General features: G+C 40.7%; 1 protein-coding gene across 2 annotated transcripts in view; it reads left to right on the forward strand.

Annotated features, from left to right (window-relative positions):
- The window catches only part of Pde6a (phosphodiesterase 6A), a 75606-nt gene that overhangs the window by 31012 nt on the left and 22890 nt on the right, over positions 1 to 21704 (forward strand). For both annotated transcript variants that reach the window (XM_090331075.1, XM_090331076.1), the window contains 5 exons: positions 3145 to 3209; positions 14777 to 14843; positions 18838 to 18885; positions 19782 to 19931; positions 21439 to 21582. In XM_090331075.1, the coding sequence (XP_090187201.1) occupies positions 3145 to 3209; positions 14777 to 14843; positions 18838 to 18885; positions 19782 to 19931; positions 21439 to 21582 (474 nt within the window). The remainder of the gene's footprint in view (positions 1 to 3144; positions 3210 to 14776; positions 14844 to 18837; positions 18886 to 19781; positions 19932 to 21438; positions 21583 to 21704) is intronic.

Here is a 21704-nt window from a genome sequence, read left to right on the forward strand (position 1 = left end):
AAGTACATTAAAAACAACAATCACTCAAGATAAAGGTCTTGTTTCCATATCCTAGAGGTCCTTTCATTTAGTCTCATCCTATATGACCTTATGAATCTAGGTTTTACGCTATTGTAATTCTCTGCTAGGAGAATCCTAGATAGGTACTAAAGTACAAAGCATCTTGATCAGTGTCATCACATTGTTTGGGAGAAACTTAAGAGATGAGCCAGTTTTGTTTTCTTTTGTTTTTCCTTCACTAATCATGCCCCTTCCCCATTTTATTATTTTTATTTGTTTATTTATTTTTTGGTGCAGGTCCTGGCGCTTGCATTCAGGACTTTTGGAGCTCTAAGCTAGTACTCTACCACTTGAACTATAGTATGCCCAGCTAATATATATGCTCATATATGCCCAGCTAATCATGTGTTTGAATCCTAGAGTTGGCAGCACTTGCCTTGACCATGGTTTAATGGACAAGAGTGGAAAGGAGATCAGAAAAGGGGGTGGGAGAGATCAAGAGAACATCAGGATCTCTGTGCCCAGCCTAACTTCCAAATAAAAATCCACCACTGATCGGATTTTGCAGTTGAAGAAACTAAGGCCTAGAGCACATGATATCACTAAGAACACAGAGTGAGTCTTTTCACACTCCATTATGCTGTGAGGTCATTTAGTCTCCCATTTGAGTGCTTCCTAGCCTCGGGAGCTTACTGCCCCCTTTTTGCAGCTCCTACAACTGAGCAGTTCTAGCTTCTGCCTTTATTTGGCCAGAGTTTGCCAGTAGAAGGGTTCAGTCCCCATACTACTGCTTGGCTTTGAGGAACATGGCTTCTCTAGGCAGAAGTTGCTACCATTGCCAGTCACCTATCCACACACCTTTGAGTAGACCAGTAATTCCACACTGTGGAGATTGAGTTAGGAAACTTAGGGTGGGGCCCAGGCATGTGCATTTAAATTTCTCACATAATAGCTCTCAAATTGCCTGTAATACTCTGGGCACTGGTGGCTCATGCCTGTAATCCTGGCTACTTGGGAGGCTGAGATCTGAGAATCATAGTTCAAAGCCAGCCCAGGCTATGAGACTCTTATCTCCAATTAACCACCAGAAAACCAGAAGTGGTTGTAGCTGAATGAAATAGAGCATTACCCTTGAGCTGACAGCAGCCAGGCCCAGAGTTCAAGCTCCTTGACCAGCAAAAAAAAATTTTTAAATGCCTATTATACAGGAAAAGTTGAATTTGTTTTAAATTCCAATCCATTTTTGGTCTAGTGCTTTTTAATAAAACTGTATTATCATAAAAATAGAACTTTTTTCAAAACAAGATCATTGTAAATCCCCTTTCTCTAAATTAGATTCCACAGACCTAATCAACTATAGTCAAATTGCTATAAAGAGTTCTAAGCAGTGACTCTCAATTTCTGTCTTTACTTCATTACAGAATGGTAACAACTAGTTTGCAGGATGGCTCAGCCCTAGGACTATGCTGGAGTGGGTTTGTCCTAGAGGATAATGATGCTGATGGGGTAAAATCCTTTTAAGCTATTAACCTTAAGTGACACATCAGAAAGAAACTGAGCTGGGGTAAAGAGACTGTGGCCTGGTGTTGGCTCACTACCTCATCTAAATGAGTCTTTGCATTTGCAATCTGTCTCTCTATGTCCCTGTCTCTGTCTCTCTCTATGACTCTATCTCTATTTCCTTCTGTTTCTGTCTGTCTTTCTGTCACTCTCTTTCTCTCTCTTCTCCCTCCCTTCCCCCCCCACTCTGGCTCAGTTTTCCCATTTGGAAAATAGATACTAACTTGCCCATAACTTTTGGGTATATAGCACCTGGTAAGTTAATAGAATCTTCCCCAGAGAGATAGGAAATAGTCACCTGCTCACATCCAAATGTGTGCTAGAAACTAATATAATTGAACAGATCTGCTTTGAGAAGATGAAGCAAGTTTCTAAGCAGTGACACAGCAAAGAGAAATTTCTGGGTAATAAGTTTGATGGACAAATGCCTTGACCATGGTTGTGGCCCTGAGCTGGGAACTAGCTGGTTTGACAATGCAACTAAAAAGATAGGAACCTCCTTTCTACTTTCCCTGCTTTCTGAAGTTTAGTTGCAGTCTTTATCTCTTCTTGTACTCTTGGAAAGCAGCCACTTTTTTCTTAGCCCCAGATCTCAGCCTCTGCCAACTACCTCCTGGTTCCTCTGCATACTGAATCCTGAGGGTCAACACAGGACCCTGAGGGAGCCAGGTGAGCTTGGTGCTTCCTGTAAACCACAGGGCCAGTGACAGTAAAGAACATGATCTGAAAGTTGGATACACCCATGTCTTAAGTATATAATAAATGTTATGTGCTCTTTTTTCATGTTAAAAAGAAGGTAGCTGAGAGGCTGGGAGTTTGGCCTAGTGGTTAAAGTGCTTGCTTAGCCTGCAAGAAAACCCAGGTTTGATTCCTTGGTACCACATACATAGAAAAAAACAGCCGGAAGTAGTGCTGAGGCTCAGGTGGTAGAGTTCTAGCCATGAGAAAGTCCAAGGACAGTGTGCAGGCCCTGAGCTCAAGCCCAAGACTGGCAAAAAAAAAAATGTGAAAAAAGAAGGTAGCTGAGCCCATGGCTCATCCCTATATTCCTAGCTAATTAGGAGGTTAAGATCTGAGGATCGAGGTTCAAAGCCAGATCAGGAAAGTTGGTGAGATTCTTATCTACAATTAACCAACAACAACAAAAAATCTGGAAGTGGAGCTATGGCTTAAGTGATAGAGTACTAGCTTTGAGCAAAAAAGCTCAGGGACAATACACAAGTCCTGAGTTCAAGTCCTTGCCCCCTAAAAAAGAAAAAACAAAAGAAGGGATCAAGACTTATTACATGGTCACATGGCTCTTTCTCAATTTTTTTTTTGGTCAGTCATGGGGCTTGAACTCTGGGCCTGGACACTGTCCCTGAGCTCTTCAGCTCAAGGCTACCACCCTACCCTTGAGCCAAGCCCCACTTCTTGTTTTCTAGAGGTTAATTGGAGATAAGAGTCTCAGGTCCTTTTGTGCCTGGGCTGGCTTTGAACGTTGATCCTTAGATCTCAGCCTCCTAAGTAGCTAGGATTACAGGCGTGAGCCATCACTCTTGGGTTCTCATTTTTTATAAATAATTTTTCTATCTCTTTTGGCAGGAAATCAACTTTTACAAGGTCATTGACTATATCTTGCACGGCAAAGAAGATATCAAAGTAATTCCGTAAGTTTCACCTTAAAACATGGAGGATTTTAGGCTCATGATCTACAATCCATTGGATACTCATTTCAAGAGTTGGAATCAGCTGGGTGTGATAGCACATGCCTGTATCCTAGCTACTCAGGAGGCCGAGAGCTGAGGATTGTGGTTCAAAGCCAGCCCGGGCACTAAAACCTATGAGACTCTTATCTTCAGTTTACCACTAGAAAACTGGGAAGTGGCGCTATGGCTCAAAGGCAGGGCCATGGCCTTGAGCTAAAGAGCTCAGGGACAGCACCCAGACCCAGGGGTAGGGTGGTAGCCTTGAGCTGAAGAGCTTAGGGACAGTGCCCAGGCCCACGATCGACCAAAAAAAAAAAAAAGAGTTAGAATCAAAGCCAGTAGCCATGCCCTTGGTTAGAGGCAGAGAGAACACTTCCTCTAACCAGGAGAGCCTCATCATACATGGTGGGAAATGCCCCTGGAGGGGAATAGCTTTGACCAAAGCCACAGGTTGTGAATCAGCCAGTGTTTACTAGAAGCCTCTCTAGGCCTCACTCTCTAATCTGGGGTTCAAGAAAGGGCACACAAAAGCAAGGAAGTGACTCAGATCACAGAGAAAGTTGATCATTTAGTATCCTCTTCAAATATATCTGGGGTTCAGAGACTGTCCTAAGAAGTAACTGTTTTTAGCGTGGGCTTGAAATGTTTGGTCAGCAGAGCAGAAAGCTTTATTATCTGTCTATGGAACTCCATCCTAATATCAAGTGCTACCCCCAGAGCACTGTTTGAGACATGACTGTCTTTCTTAGCTTAATTGAAGATACTATGAGCTGCTGTCACACTCTGTGGGCGAGCCACACCCTTAGTCTCTGGCTGGTAATATCTTTCTCCAACTTACTGGATGCTGCTCTAATACTCCAACAGTATAAGAGCAAGGAAATGCCTACTCAATCCAGATTATCAGACTAACACTCCACTGTCTTTCAGTCTACAGGTTTATCTTGTGCTAGTTCAGAATGAGATGGTGCTTCAATTCTGTCTATTCTCTACTCACATATGGATTTTTTTTAAATTTTCTTTCAATATTAGGGATGAAAGCCAGGGCCTTGTGCTTGCTAGACAAGTACCCTGCCACTAAAGCTATGTCTCCAACCCCTTTGATTCATTTCTAAAGTTCATTACTTTATCTTCTTCTCCCTCCTCCATTCTCCTCTTTCCTCTTTTTCCTTTTCCTCCTTTTTTTTCCCCTTGTCAAATTCACACATTCTACTATTCTGTTTCCCAGCCCCTTCTGCAGACCCTCAAATTTGTTAAACCCCTGAATTGCCTTTTAAATGATCCTAGTTCAATTTTCTCACTGCTTGTCAAACATCCCATCTGACTAGGCTCCGATTACAGTCACCTTGCTGCTTTCCACTGAGCCCTTGTTCTACGTCATCTCTTTTAGTATTTTTTAAAGGGCAGCATGCCATTTCTATCACCAATTTTTGAATCAACCAGGATAACCTACACTGGAGGCCAACATGAGATGAACTGCAAAGTTCTATTGTACTAGGTCTACTGTGTATCCATTGCCAGCTGGTGGGAGTGGCTGGGACTGTAAGTCATGGATAATGTCAGGCAGAGACCAAGGCAGCATAAAGCTGTAGCCTTGTAAGAATGACTAATGACACCTGGGGGAAGAGAGAATGTGATAAAATCCACCCATTAGCTCTTAAGAATGTCAATCTAGGGCCCCCCCACCCACCACTTCCTCTCACATTTCATTGGCTGAAGACAGTCCTGTGGCCATCCTGTACTTTAAATGGACAGGGACTATAACCCAATCATGTTCCAAGAAGGCGAGACAGCTGGAACAACAGAAAACATCCCTAATGGTGGTCATAGTATATTCTATCTAAATCAGAAGGCAAAGCTAAATAGTGACTTAATGATTCATCAAACCAAATAAAAATTTAAAAGTGACATAGAATGAAGAGAAAATAGAAGAGAGCACACATTAGAAAGGCATTTAAATCCAAATATATCAATAATTTATTTAAATATTAATCAATAATTATTCCAGGTAAATAACAAAAGTTGCTAAGCTAGATATGAAGGAAATTTATCACATTTAATTGATGGCAAGGTGCAGAATTTTCTATGTTTTGATATTTCTGGAACGGAATCAATGTTACCATATAATTGTCATCAGCCACACTGAAGTCATGGGTGGTTATTTATTCCCTCCAAAGTGTGAATTCCATCATAACTATTACTATTATAAATTTAGTTAAGCTAATGTTGAATAACTACACTGGCTGCTAACCATCTTGAGTTTAATTGCCACATAAAGTAATTTGAGGTTATTCTATGATATAGTGTTAGAAGAAAAAGTTGTCCTGAATGGCACAAAAAGAGGGAAAGAAATGTGATATGGGATTTAAAAAAATCTGTATCGGAAAGTTAAAAGAACATAGTTCATATGAGTAAAGTACAATTGTAAGTAATTTTTAAAAGAAAGGTTACACTGCAGATAAATTGGCAGCATTTTATCTTTCTAGGTCATACATATAACAGTTCATCAAAAATGATAATATTGGGGCTGGGAATTTGGCCTAGTGGTAGATTGTTTGCCTAGCATGCACAAAGACCCTGTTTCAATTCCTCAGTACCTCATACATAGAAAAGACAGAAGTGGTACTGTTATTTCACTGGTAGAGTTCCAGCCTTTGAAGAAAGCCCAAGGACAATGCTCATGCCCTGAGTTCAAGCCCCAGGACTGGCACCAAAAAATGATAATATTCCTTGGCCAGGTGCTGTAGCTCAAATCTATAATCCTAGCTACTTAGGAGACTAAAATCTGAGGAGCAGCAATTCCATGTTAGATCATGCAGGAAAGTCATGAGACTCTTATCTACAATTAATCTCCAGAAAACTAGAAGTGGTGCTAGGGTTCAAAGTGGTACAGCACTAGCAATGAGCAGAAGAACTCAGGGAAAGTGCCTAGCCCCAAGTTCAAGTCCCATGGCTGAATAATAATAATAATAATAATAATAATAATAATGTTAGCATGTAAAACTCATAAAGGATTATAGCTGACTGTCTTCTGGGAATGAACATTTGGTTTATTATTAGAAAAACAAGCCAATATAATTTGCCATGCTAAAATAAATATGATCTGGGCATAACAATACATACCTGTAATCTCAACACTCTGGAAACAAAAAGTTCAAAGTCAGACTTAGCTACATAGCAAGACTCAGTTTCAAAAATAATAAAATTAAATTAAAATAAAGAGAGAAAGTAAAATAAACATGGTATAACTATCCCCATAAAGGAGAACTTCCCTAATTTTCTAAAAAGGACTTTGAAAATAAAGTACACCAAATAACCTTTTCTTGAGATTATATTACTCAGTACTGACAAAATTGAAAATATTTGGCTTAAGCAATCCTATTACCTCAATTTTTCAGCATTTCTTGCTACAAGTGCATATCAGAGCACCTGGTTTAACAAATAACATGTAATGGCGAAATAACATATCTAGTGATGAGAGATTTCTCATTAAGATAAGAAATAAGACACCAATAAAGACAATTGACCCTTCTGTCAGCTGTACTGGAAGTCCTGCTGATCAGAACAGTAAGGCAAACCAAAGTTGTTTAAAAAATGTCTAAGCTGGCAGGTGCCAGTGGCTCACAGCTGTAATCCTAAACTTCAGAATGCTGAGATTTAAGAGTTGTGGTTCAAAGCCAGTCTAGGTTCAGGAATATTGCCCAGGCCCCAAGTTCAAACCACAGGACTAATACCAAAAATAAAATAAATAAATAAATAAAATAAAATATGTCTAAGCTGGTTCTTGGTGTCTCACACCAATAAATTCAGCTTATGAGGTTGAGATCTGACAATCATTCAAAGTCAGCCAGCTAGACAAATCCTTGATTATCTTTAACTACCCAGAAAAAAATCCAGAAGTGGATGGAGGTATAGTAGAGGAAAAAGTCAAGCAAGAATTTTCAGGATCCGGCACCAGTAATCTCCACCTCCCTCAAACACATAAAGTCTAACAATTAAAAGAAATAAAACTCATCATACTTGGTGATGCACGCCTGTAATCCAGCAGTTGGGCTGAGACAATAGAATAGTGAGTTTAAGTGCAAGTGGATCCTGGATCAAAAAATGAAAACAGGGGCCGGGAGTTTGGCCTAGTGGTAGAGTGCTTGCCTAGCATGCACAAAGACCCAAGTTCGATTCCTTGGTGCCTCACATACATAGCAAAAAGCCGGAAGTGGTGCTGAGGCTCAAGTGGTAGAGTGCTAGCCTTGAGAAAGTCCAAGAACAGTGCTCAAACCCTGAACCCAAGCCCAGGACTGGAAAAAAAAAAAAAAAGAAAACTTATTTGTAGATGATAGGAAAGCAGAAATAGAAAAACATAGGTAAAAATGTGAAAACAAGGAAGTTTTAACAAGGTAACGAAATGTAAAATCAACTCATAAAAATAATTTGCACATTATGTATTGATAGCAAAGTTAGACAATATCCATGTATAAAAGTACCGTTTATAATAGCATCAAATTTATGGTGTATAGCTAAAAGATAGGCAAGATTTACAGGACATACCTAAAATATGATTAATAGAAATTAAAGAAAATATTAAGTAAAGGAAATATGAACAAATGCAGAGGTATACCATGTTTATAGATGGACGACTCAATATTGCAACTGCACTAATCCTTTCCAAATCACCTTATATATTTTATTTGATATAACCCCAGGCAAAGCTTTAGAAGATTTTTTTAGGTGTGGACTGATAAGCTGAATATAAAATTTATAGACAAGCACAGAGGTTCACGCCTGTAATCCTAGCTACTCAGGAGGCTGAGATCTGAGGATCGCAGTTCAAAGCCAGCCTGGGCACTAAAGACCAATTAATCACTAGAAAACAAACCAGAAGTGGTTCCATAGCTCAAGGGGTAGGGCAGTAGATGAGCTGAAGAGTTCAGGGACAGCGCTCAAGCCCAGAGTTCAAGCCCCACGACCTACCAAAAAAATTATGTGACAATGCAAAACAAAACAAAGCAAAACATAAACACACTCACACACAACACTTTTGGAGAGACAGGAAGGCTTTCTCTGCCATTTGTCAAGAATTTCTCTAAAGCTGAGAAAATCAAAATGCTGTCACAATGGTACAAGATGGATGACTAGACCTGTGGAATGATAAAGATGCAATTGCAAAACAATAAGAGTGACAAACAATCTTTCGACAAATTATGCATGTATAAATGGGTACTCAGATGGGAAAAAGAAACATGATTCTTGGCCAGGGGTGTGGCCTAGTAGTAGAGTGCTTGCCTTGCATGCATGGAGTCCTGAGTTCCATTCCTCAGTACCACATCCACAAAAAAAGCCAGAAGTGGTGTTGTGGCTCTAGTGGTAGAGTGCTAGCCTTGAAAAAGCCCGAGGACAGTGCCCAGGCCCTGAGTTTAAGCCCCAGGACTGGCAAAAAGAAAGAGAGAGGTGGGGGGAGGAGGGAGAGAGAGAGAGAAAATGAGAGGGAAGGAAGGAAAATTTCTACCTCAAAAATAAATTATATAAATAAGAATTTTAGGTGGATTTGGTAAGGGGTATAAATATGAAAGAAAAACTGCACAAAATATCGTGAAAGGACAGTTTTATGATCTCAATAGAAATAAAATGGAAAAACAAGATTTCCAAAAGCACCCATAATAAATAACTATTGAAACAGTTGACCACATTAAGAGTAAGAACTTCTATTTATATCAAAATATATGATTTGAAAGCATATCAATTTATTTCTACATAACATATTGTTTCAAAAGTTAGTGGCTTAGAATAACTTTTATTTGGGGCCGGGAGTTTGGCCTAGTGGTTAAAGTGCTTGCCTAGCATGCATGAAGACCCGGGTTCGATTCCTCGGTACCACATACATAGAAAAAAAAAGCCGGAAGTGGTGCTGAGGCTCAAGTGGTAGAGCTCTAGCCTTGAGAAAGTCCAAGGACAATGCTCAGGCCCTGAGCTCAAGCCCAGGACTGGCAAAAAAAAAAAAAAAAAAAAAAAGAATAACTTTTATTTATTTTCTTTATTATTTGTTACTCTACGGGTCAGGATATAGGTGTGGATTGACTGAGCAGTTTCAAATGGGGGTAATTCACAAGATTCTGGTCAGATGTGAGCTCAGGTTCTTGTCTCGACTTGGCTAGAATTGAATAGCTGCTTCTGAGAAGCTTCCCTGTGGTTAAGTTGGGATAGGCTGTTGGCAGGAGACCTCCAATCTTTTTCACACTCATCTCCACAAAGGGCTACTTGATTTACCTAATGACATGGTAACTGACTGCCCCAGACATGAAAATCACAGTGGCTTTCATGATTTAGATGCAAAATAACATCTGTATCTCCATCGCATTCTGGTAGTCACACAGACCAGCTGTGATTAGATGGGAAGCCAAGACATAAATACAAGGCACTGAGAATCTCTGAGCGCCGTTTAAGAGATGGATTTCAATCAAGTGTAAAAAGGAAAGTTGTGGGGCCGGGAGTTTGGCCTAGTGGTAGAGTGCTTGCCTAGTATGCACGAATACCCAGGTTCTATTCCTCGGTACCACATACATAGAAAAAAGCCAAAAGTGGTGCTGAGGCTCAAGTGGTAGAGTGCTGGCCTTGAGTAAGTCCAAGGACAGTGCTCAGGCTCTGAGCTCAAGCCCAGGACTGGCAAAAAAAAACAAAAAAAAAAAAAAAAAGGAAAGTTGTGTGAGACAAGATATTTCAGCAAACAGAATTTTAAAAATACAGTTCATGTCGAGAAGATATGAAAACTAGGTCAAGCTGAAAAGCCAAACACTCTATCTTTTCACTCATATGTGGAATGTATTCTAAAAGACATACATATTTATGGATATATACATAATATACTTATATACATGTATATCAGCATATCGAAATATACATATATACATACATACTCATATATTTATATACATATAGAACACAACTATAGGACTATTTAGAAAGATGAAGGGAAGGAGAGAAGGAAAAAGAATGGAGGGCAAATATTATTAAAATGCATAGCAATGATAGATGAAGATGGCATAAAGAATCTCAGTGAAAGCTGAGATCAGTATAGCGTTGGGGAGCGGAGAAAGAAAAAGCAATAGAGAGCATTATTCTGATCAGAATGTAATATATTTATATCTGGAATATCCTGGTAAAACTCCTGGGTACAATTAATACACACTAAAATAATTTTTTATGACAGGAAAATAAAATAAACAGATTGATGGTAGGTAGTTGTGAGAAGGAGGGCTAATGGAGAGAGAGAATGAGGATGAATGTGAAGTGGTTTATTTGCCTGTATGAAAATAGAATGTTTATACACAATGGAATTCTATGCTGCTGTCAGAAAGAACAACATTGCCCTATTTGTAAGGAAATGGAGAGACTTAGAAAACATCATACATATGAAGTGAAGTAAGCCAGACCCAAAGGAGCATAGGCTCAATGGTTTCCCTCATTTGTCATAATCAGTAGAAACCTTGGGCCCTAATAGCAGAGATCTGCAATAGAGCAAAATCTAGATACATAAGGCCATACAGCATGGCGCTAAATGAAAGAACCTCTAGGATATAGAAACAAAAGCCATATAATGAGTGATTGTTGTCCTTAATGTACTATGTTATCTCTCATCTCTTTTGCTGCCCCTTGGTTATCTCATATTGTTACAGTATTTCACATTGTTATCTGATATATTGTATATATGCGTACTTGGTTATTTGAAATCAGATAGGGAAGGGGGAAAAGATGAGGGGCAGGGGTGGGGGAGGGAAATGGGGACCAAGACATGAGAAAGGGTATCAACGGATGTGAATTAATGTACCTTCTATCTGGTGAGTATAATGTAACCCTTCTATTAATTATAATAAAAATATATGGAAGATAAAACAAAATAGAATGTTGAAACCTGTTATTTTAAGAAGAGCAAAGAGGTGAGAATGACAGAAGGGGTGAGGTTGATTGGGATATATTATAAGCATATATCAAAATATTACCTTTGTACAAATAATATATGCTGGTTAAAAAACCTGAGGGGCGGGGAGTTTGGCTTAGTGATAGAGTGCTTGTCTAGCAAGCACAAATATCTGGGTCCTATTCCTCAGTACCACATACAGAAAAAAAGCTGTGGCTTAAGTGGTAGAGCTCTAGCCTTGAGAAAGCCCAAGGACAGTGATCAGACCCTGAGTTCAAGCCCCACAACTGAAAAAAAAAGGAATACATAAAGAAATCTATAAATAAAAATGAATATAGAAAAGCAGCTAAAAGATATGAGTATGAAATTCACAAAAAGTAATCCAAGTACATTTATATAAGGCACTCTAATTCATTGACTTGCAAAAGCAAATCACAATAAAGTAACATTAAACCCATCAGAAGGGCTATAATTTAAGTTTATTGACAGAGATATGAAGAAAAGGAAACTGTAACCCTCCATTGATGGGAATACAAATTGGTACGATTACCTTAGAAAGCAATTTTGACTTACCTTAAAGATCCAACTATTTTATGATCCCTTAGTTCTACTCCTAGGAATATCTCATATGGAATTGAAAGAACCTGTGTGCCAGTGTTCACAGCAGCACAGTTGACATTAGCTCCAAACTGGAGATGAGGATGGTAAATCCCCCCAACATTTGAAAGGATAAATGATGCTACTGTAAAGCATGAGAAATCTGTAAGCCAATAAAATGAATGCATTGTGGAGCACAGAAAAAGCCAAAGTAATATATGTTGAATAGTTCTATCTATTCTTTTTTGTGTATATGTGCCAGTAGGGTTTGAGTTTGGTTAGTGTGTGTGTGTGTGTGTGTGTGTGTGTATGCACATGGGTGTCAGTCATGGGACTTGAACTCAGGGCCTATGTGCTGTCCATGAGCTTTTTCACTTAAGGCTAGGTCTCTAACACTTGAGCCTTAGCTATATTTTTGGTATTTATTTATTTGTTTGTTTGTTTACCAGTCCTGGGGCTTGAACTCGGGGCCTAGGCACAGTCCTTAGACACTTTTTGCTCAAGGATAGCACTCTGCCACTTGAGCCACACTGCCACTTCCAGCTTTTTCTGTATATATGGTACCAAGGAATTGAACCCAGGGCTTCATGAATACTAGGTGAGCACTCTAACACTAGGCTACACTCCCAGCCCCCCCCCCCAACAAACTTTAGGTAGCAAATTGGAGATAACGGTCTTATGTGCTTTCTACCCAGGCAGGCTTCAAACCTCAGCTTCCTGAGCAGCTAGGATTACAGGTGTGAGCTACCAGGGCCCCAGCCATTACTGGGGTTTGAACTCAGGGCCTGGGATCTGTTCCTTAGTGTTTTCACTTAAAGCTCATGCTCTACTTCAAGTGACAGCTCTACTTTCTTTTTGCTTGTTAATTGGCGATAAGGGTTCTATTGATTTTTCTATTCACACTGGCTTTCAACCAGGATCCTCATTTTTCAGTTCCTAAGTAGCTAGAATTATAGGCACGGAGCCTTTGGCACACAACAATTCTATGTAAATGACATTAGGAGCCAGCCAGAATCAAATTAGAGAGTGAGGAAAGCAACATAGATGGTAATACTATGGGAAAACAAAACCTAATCGCCATGCTAGTTTAAGAGTCAGCTTTGGGGTTAGGGAGAAAGCTATGACTGGAAAAGGCAAGTCAGGCAAAACACTGACAACGCTGAGCTTGACGTGTGTGAGGTTTCATAGATGTTCATTTTCTTACGATTGATGAAGATCTTCAGACATTTTATGTGTGTTTTTCTTACAACAAACAAGCAAATGAAAATCATGTCATTCAAAGAACAGGTAGTTTTGTCATTATGGGATGCCATCACAGAGATATAATCTTATGAGACCACCATCATCCATGGATTTGCCACTGATCAACACATCATTATGTATAGCACACGACTATAATATCAAAAAGTATAATGCTGTTGCTATATCTTATAATAACTAAGTAAAGCACTTAGTGCTTAGAACATGGTAGAGCTTATGATGGGGGGGGTTCCATACAGTAATTTTTAAAAGAGTATTATACTATCAACTCTCGGGAAGTGATGGTGTCAGCTTTTGCTCAGTAGCCAGGAGTAATCAATGGAATGGATGCTGACTTTTCTTGACAAGCCAGACTTTGTAGACAATCAGTGAACTCTTCTCTCCATTCTTTGAGTCTGAACTAACATGAAGGTGAGTGGCTGTCTTATCATTCTTGGACATCATCTACTCAGATCATTACAAGTCACGATACGGGAAAGGCTCTTGTGCAACCATTGCTCACTGTTCACACTAGCCAAGTTTTGGAAATAGCCAAGATACCGTACAACAGATGAGTAAATCAATAAAATGTAATATTCATACATATATATATACACAATGGAATTTTACTCAGCCAGAATAAGATTGTCATTTTCAGGGAAATGGATGGACCTAAAACAAATCATGCTAAGCCAAGCTCAGAGAGACAAAGTGGATGTTTTCTCTCAGATATGGGAGCTAGAGCTAAAATATAACGAGACACGAAAAGCTCTATAGGACTCTAGGCATTTATACACAATCAGACTATAAAGGAGGACATCCTTAGAGGAGGAAGCCAAAGTGTAACTTCTCTGAACATTTAAAATACTATGTTTTGGGGCTGGCACTTTAGCCTAGTGGTAGAGTGCTTGCCTAGCATGCATAAAGACCCAGGTTCGATTCCTTGGTACCACATACATAGAAAAAGCCAGACGTGGTGCTGTGGCTCAAGTGGTAGAGGTCTAGTCTTCAGAAAGCCCAAGGTCAGTGCTCAGGCCCTGAGTTCAAGCCCCAGGACTGGCAAACAAACAAACAAAAAATACCACATACTGACAAACTCCAGAAATGGAAACATGGGCTTGTTGTTGTTATCACTGGTGGTCGTGGTAAAGGTGGTGTTTGTTTTTGCTTTGGGTTTTTTTTTTCCTTTGGCAGCAGGGGGTCGGGGCAGGGTGGGGGGGCGGGGAGAATGATCTATGACCAATTTGTGGGCAGGGATAGGAAGGGGAAACTAGGGGAAAGTGAAAGAAGGAGTGATATTGTACTCTTGGACTAAAGAGCCGTATCGATGTATGTGAATTAATGCACCTTCTATCTGGCAAATAACATGTAACCCTTCTATTAATTACAATAAAAATATATGAAAAAAATAGAGAAATGTTAATGTTATTGTTATTATTAAGGTTCTGTACAGAGGGGTTATCATTCCATAAGTCAGGTGGGGAGTACATTTCTTATTTTGGACAATATCACTCCTTTCATAATCTAATTTTCTTTCCATCTGGCTTACTTTATTTAATATAATTTTTCCCAGGTCTTTCCATCTCCTTACAATAGAAGCATAGAGCTTCATTGTGTGTGCGTGTGCGTGTGTGTGTGTGTGTGTACACATACATACGTCTTCTTGATACATTCATCTTCTGAGAAGCATGTGGGTTGGCTCCACATCTTAGCTACGGTAACTAATGCTGCAATGAACACCACAATACCTATATTGAAAGTCATGCTTTGTCTCTGACTTTTACAGGAATCCACCTCCTGACCATTGGGCTTTAGTCAGCGGTCTTCCCACTTATGTGGCCCAAAATGGCCTGGTAAGTGACACAACTTGGAAGGAGGGGAGTGTGAATCAGGAGAATGAGAGCAAGCATGAATCTCTAAAGTCTGATTCTCTTGATTTTTCTATTAACTTGACACTTGGCCCCCCAAGATGAATAACTGACACTCAGGCAAATATAACATTCAGACCTTAGACCGAAAGATCTCACTGGAGTCTGAAACTACTTACACATGTGTCAGGGGTGGTCATGCCTGGCTGATCTACCAGGCTCATCAGAGACTCCATGCCAACCTCTCATTCCAGACTTAACTGCCATTTCCTAGCCACCCATCCCTGCTACATTTCCAACCATAGCACAGATAGCAGAGCTCTGATGCCTTGCGACTTGTCATGCCCCAACCACTCAGAGTAAAAAATGGAGGGTCATTGTTCCCTGAGCCTCAGAGTGGAATCATGTCTGTTAACTGCACATCTTTACCATAGGTAAGCTTAGTCACCATGCATCTTTCTCCAAACACACACTGTATAATGCTGCCCCTACAGTAGAGTGTTTATTTATTAGGCTCTGAAAATGGAGTCTACAGATCAAACATAATTTCTCTTCTGAAGCTTATAATCACATGAGGAGGCATCTATATTGACAGGTACTTATACTTACAATATGATACCATCCTGATAGAGATGTGAATGATGCATTCTGACAATAAAGGTAGAAAGTATATAAACCCACTTTAAGATCAATAGATCCTAGGAAGGTGGGGGCAGGTCAGGTGATCCAGGTGGAGGGAGTGACAGATACCAGAGAGAATCAGCTTACAGAGGAAGGTTTCTTTTGGCTCTGTTTTGGAGGTTTTTTAGTCACTGTCATTGGCTTTGGGGTCAGAAGTAAAGCATTATCCCATAGTAGCACATGGTAGAGCTAAGCTGTTCACCTCATGATGGCCAGAAAATTAAAAAAGACAAGAGAGGAGTTCTCATATCTCCTTCAAGAAACAGTCTCAGTGACTGGAAGACTAACCAACAGGCAAGATTGGACCACTTCCCAGCTGGGGAATGTGACTATAACACATGAATGTTTGTGGAATAGCATATATGCAGCTCAGCAATAGGCAGACAACACAGGCAGTGGTTTGAGGTAGGGCGCTGTGTATATTTTCTGTTGCTAGAATATTATTTTTGAGACAAAAGGCGAAGGAGCTTGAGAGGCAGAAAGCCAGATCATAGTAGGCCTTGGTTATCATATCAAGGGGGTGGGACTTTAATGTACGTTTTTCTTTTTTTTCCCCTCCTGTTCCTGAGGCTTGAACTCAAGGCCTGGGCACTGTCCCCAAACTTTAATGCTCAAGGTAGAATGCTCAAGCACTCTACCACTTGATCCACAGTGCCACTTCTACTTCACTTTTTGGTGGCTAATTGGAGATAAGAGTTTCACAGACTTTCCTGCCCAGGCTGGTTTCGAACTGTAATCCTTAGATCTCAGCCTCTCGAATAGCTAGGATTATAAGTGTGAGCCATGGGCACCGAACTTATGCAAGAGAATGGAATAGCCAATTTTCATTTTAGCAAGAGAATGTTGGCAGTTCCATGGAAAATAGATCCAAAGGTCTGGTACTGGAGGGTGGACAACAGCCTAAAGTGGAAGAAAGAGGTTATGAGACTGTCAGCAAAGAGAGAATAAATAGTGAAGAATAGTGTTGCTATTGCCAAGACACAGTGAGTGCTTACAGTGAATCAGGCAATAAAGAAATGTACCCATTTTATACAGAGATGACATTTAAGAAGTCCTGTCTATTCCAGGTCAGGTCTAGTATCAAGAAGGGAAAGCCTGTAGGTTTTTGTGGTTGATTGTAAGCAGAACAGAAAGAGTAGAATCAAAGCTAATCTCCAGGTGAGTGGATATTGTTGCCACCGGGTTTGGATATAAGATGATGAGGTCAGTTACAGACATTCTTAGGAACCAGTGTTCAGCAGGTAGATGGAGGGGTGGATATAAAATTAGGCGAGCCTCAAGATCTGGTGATACTTAAGCCAGGAGTATTGATCTAATCACCCAGGGACAGTGCTCTGGGGTACAATATTGGAGGATGCCAGGATTTGCAAGGCAGGTGGGGGAAGAGGAGTGTGAGGAGAAACGGGATAGCCCAGAAGTGTTTGGAAACTTAGGAGAGAGTGGTGTCCTGGCAACCAAAGAGGCAGAGCATTTTAATAGGGGGAGATCAAATGTCGCCCCATGATCTGGTTAGGAGGAAATTGAACACTCCAGGGAATTGGCAGTTAAGAGGGCTAGGTGGTCCTACTGAAGCTGATTTGATTTGGTGGCAAAGTGGAGGCAGAAACTAGCATATAGTCCATGGAGAAGTGGCTGAGTGATGAGGAGAATTCAAAAGGGAAAGGAGAATGCCTGCCTGGATTGTTGCTATAGAGACCATATCAGGTAAAGAACAAATTTCATTTGTAAGTATGGGAGAGAATCAAGCATGCCCATGGGAATAGTGAAATGAGAGGCTGGTGACAAAGAGGGAACTATGGAAACCGGTGGACTTTGTTCATGCAGAGACCAGAAGGATGATAATGATCAGGCACTGGATAGGAAGAGAGACAGCTCATGCCCTGAGACAGCGTCTTCCGTGTTGACAGACAGGGCCTCTGCATGCGCACGTCCGGGCTTCTGGTGAGCTGGAAGAAGGAGCCCTTTCTCAACAGAAGGGAGCAAGGTCAAGGCCATGGCTCCATTGGCAGAGCACAGGCTGAACCTCAGTGACCAGTCATCCTTCATCCAGATGCTTTTTCTGCAGTGCATACACAAAGCCCAGCAATGGCCCTGGTGATAGGTCTCTGGGGGGATCAAATGCATCCCATGTGATCTTTTGATGATCCAATTTTCAGGACAAGATTGCTAAATCTAGCAATATAGAACCTATGCTACCATACTGTTTTCTTTATTGTTCTGCTTTAGGGTTACATTTCAAGGGAAAACTCTTTAAAAATGAAATACCTCCTCAGGGATGGGAGTTTGGCCTAGTGGTAGAGTGCTTGCCTAGCATGCGCAATGACCCAGGTTCGATTCCTCTGTACCACATACATAGAAAAAAGCCGGAAGTGGCACTGAGGCTCAAGTGGTAGAGCTCTAGCCTTGAGAAAGTCCAAGGACAGTGCTTAGACCCTGAGCTCAAGCCCAGGACTGGCAAAAAAAAAAAAAAAAAAAGAATAATAATAATATCCTCTTCCTCCAGTGAACCAAAATGGAAATGAGTTGAAGATATTTAGAATATCTTTGTTTATATCAGCTTTTTATTATTTACTTATTTATTTATTTATTGCCAGTCCTGGGCTTGAGCTCAGGGCCTGAGCACTGTCCTTGGACTTTCTCAAGGCTAGAGCTCTACCACTTGAGCCTCAGCACCACTTCCGGCTTTTTTTTTTTTCTATGTATGTGGTACCGAGGAATTGAACCGAGGTCTTCATGCATGCTAGGCAAGCACTTTAACCATTAGGCCAACCTCCCGGCCTATATCAGCTTTTTAAAAGCTGGCCATAGCAAGGCCAAGGCAGGAGAATCAGGATTCTCCAAGGCAGGAGAATCAGAAGTTCAATGCCAGCCTCGACAAAGTTAGCAGGACCCCATCTCAAAAACAAAATAAGAACAAAAGGACTATGGATATGGGTCAGGTGGTAAAGCATTTGCTTCGCAAGTGCAAATCTCTGGGTTCAATCCCAGTCGAGGAAAGCAAGCAATAGCTTCAACACAATCCAACACTCCACAAATAAACACAGTCTATATCTGTTAATAATGACAACTTATGCCTTTCGCTTTTTCAAAACTTGGAAATAATTTGAGAGTAGACCAAATAGAAGTTTGTAAGGTGACTTTTCTATTCAGTAACTTCAGTTAAGAACCCCAAACCATTTGAAATACACCTACCTGATGACAGGAATGAGAATGCCTGATGTTTTTGAAAACTGTGTGCTTCACTGGGTGTTCTACTGAGTCTAATCACAGCTCCATCATTTCCTTTTGTCGCATTCAGATTTGCAATATCATGAATGCACCTGCGGAAGACTTTTTTGAATTTCAGGTGAGTCATTTTTTCCTTTGTTCTCTGAGACTTCTGACTTAATTTTCCCCCTCGAAAGAGCCTTAGACCACATGAGACTCCACCTACTTTTGGGGGAAACAGCCTAAAATAAAGTGAAGAGACAAGTCACATCTCAGTGGGAGTTGGGAGAGAATGAACTGGGTAGTCTTCAAGGCCTATCTTTGTTGCATTTTTGCCTTTGGGAATATTGTTTATGCTGTTACTCTGCAGTTATCATTTACTGTTTGAATCTTCTGTCCTTCCGTATTAACCTCAAATGCTACCCTCTCTATGTGTTTTGTGATGCTTTTGTGATGGTTGTTACCATTTTACCTTGAAATGTTCTTAGAATCTTCTTTAGCATACTTCTAAATTTATGGAGAGAATCTTATGGGCCAGGCTTTGACACATTCTACAATGGCTTCAGTGACAAGCAAGATGTTCTTGTCTCTACAGAACTCATGAGGCAGACATAAAATGATGGTCAAGAGAAGAACTGGGAATAGAGGAGGGTTTGACTTGATGAAAGAAATCAAGAAATCTCAGAAAATTATATCTGGGACCAGCAAAAAAAAGAAAATTGGGGAACACATCCTCTCTATGATGTGTCTGTGCATTATTGTACCCCAATATATAATGTACTGCCTAACACATGCCAGCCCTGACATCTTACGTCTGAAAACTATAAGGCTGCTTGTCTTAAAGAAAGCCACTCCTATGCATTGCTTTCTCATGGTGATTTGGAGTGATTGTGTCTCGCATAGTCCACCAAATGCTATCCCTTCATTTCCTTCTAAGCGAATCACTCAGGGTTCCAATCATAGTACAAAGTCTGTTACAGCTGCTTCTGTAGCTTGGAAGCAGTGGAAACCTAAGGTCTGATGCTTCTCTCATAGAAAGAACCTCTGGACGAGTCTGGATGGATGATTAAAAATGTCCTTTCCATGCCAATTGTAAACAAGAAGGAAGAAATTGTTGGGGTGGCCACGTTTTACAATCGTAAAGATGGGAAGCCCTTTGATGAAATGGACGAGACCCTTATGGAGGTATGGCGTGCTGGGAAGGCCTTTGCTGTTGGAGTCAGAGGTCACTAGCTTCCAGGATTGGCTTTCAGAGCTCTACAGTAGGGCCCTGGGTGTACCCTAACTAACTGGAGGGACTGGAAGGTCACTGTACTGACATAATCTTACACATGCGTACTGACAAGTGTTATCAGAAAATCCCTCATTCCAGGGCCAGGAGTGTAGCCTAGTGGTACAGTGCTTGCCTAGCATGCACAAAGCCCTGGGTTTGATTCCTTGGTACCACGTACATAGAAAAAGCCAGAAGTGGCGTTGTGGTTCAAGTATAGAGCCTTGAGCAAAGTATCCAAGGACAGTGCCCAGGCCCTGAATTCAAACCTCAGGACTGACAAAAAACAAAAAAACACCCACAACCCTCATTCCATACAGCAGATTCGTATGGCTCTGGCACAAAGATAACAGGCAAATTTGAAGACTGTTCCATGTTTTTGTAAATACAAAAAATAGTTCACATTCCCTTTGTTAAAAGTTTAATCAGTCCTGGTACAGTGGCTCACACCTGTAATCCTAGCTACTCAGGAGGCTGAGATCTGAGGATCACAGTTCAAAGCCAGCTCAGGCACTAAAGTCTGTGAGACTCTTCTCTTCAATTAACCATCAGAAAATTGGAAGTGGCGCTGTGGTGCAAGTGGTAGAGTGCCAGCCATGAGTCAAAGAGCTCAGGGATAGTGCCTCGGCCCCAGTTCAAGCCTTTCGACTGACAAAAAAAAATCAATATGGTTTTCTTTTCAGAGAGGTTTTAACTTCTCAACAAAATTGAGCAGTATAGAGTTTTTATATACTTTCTGCCATGACACAGGCAGAGGCTGGTCCCTCACATAGGCATAAGAACATTAGTGCTGGCCGGGAGTTTGGCCTAGTGGTTGAGTGCTTGCCTAGCATGCATGAAGACCCGGGTTCGATTCCTCGGTACCACATGCATAGCAAAAAGCCAGAAATGGTGCTGAGGCTCAAGTGGTAGAGTTCTAACCTTGAGAAAAGTCCAAGGACAGTGCTCATGCCCTGAGCTCAAGCCCATGACTGGCAAAAAAAAAAAAAAAAAAAAAAAAAAGAACGTTAGTGCTTTATTCAAAGTGCATTTATTTATTTATTTGCCAGCACTGGGGCTTGAACTCAGGGCCTGGGCACTGTCCTTGAACACTTTTTGCTTAAGGCTAGCGCTTTGCCACTTGAGCCACCGTGCTACTTTGGGCTTTTTTCTGTGTATGTGGTACTTAGGAATAGAACCCAGAGCTTCATGCATGGTAGGTAAGCACTCTACCACTAAGCCATGCCCCCGGTCCTCAAAGTATATTTGTATCTACTACTCTATTACAATCCTACATGTTGGTACACAGCTTTTCACATCATTTTATTGCTAAGAAAACAGAAGCTTTGAGAATCTTGTACTAAGTTATAGTCAGAACCAGACCTGGATGGTTGGTTTATCTCTGAAACTTCATTTCTTTCATTTCTTTTTCTTTCTTTTCAGTCTTTGACTCAGTTCTTGGGCTGGTCTGTCTTAAATCCTGACACCTATGAGTCTATGAACAAACTTGAAAATAGGAAGGATATTTTCCAGGACATTGTAAAATATCATGTGAAATGTGACAATGAAGAAATTCAGAAAATCCTGGTACGTGTCATTCTTTCCTGGCTCCTGCTCTAGTACAGAGTGCCTCAGAGATATGGCTAAACTAAGACTAGACGTGAAATCCATGAACGCACTTGGCTGAGGTGTGTCTTCTCAGTCATGTC

The sequence above is a fragment of the Megascapheus bottae genome, chromosome 4, assembly GCF_031878675.1.
Source record: "Megascapheus bottae isolate mThoBot1 chromosome 4, mThoBot2.hap1, whole genome shotgun sequence".
NCBI lineage: Eukaryota > Metazoa > Chordata > Mammalia > Rodentia > Geomyidae > Megascapheus > Megascapheus bottae.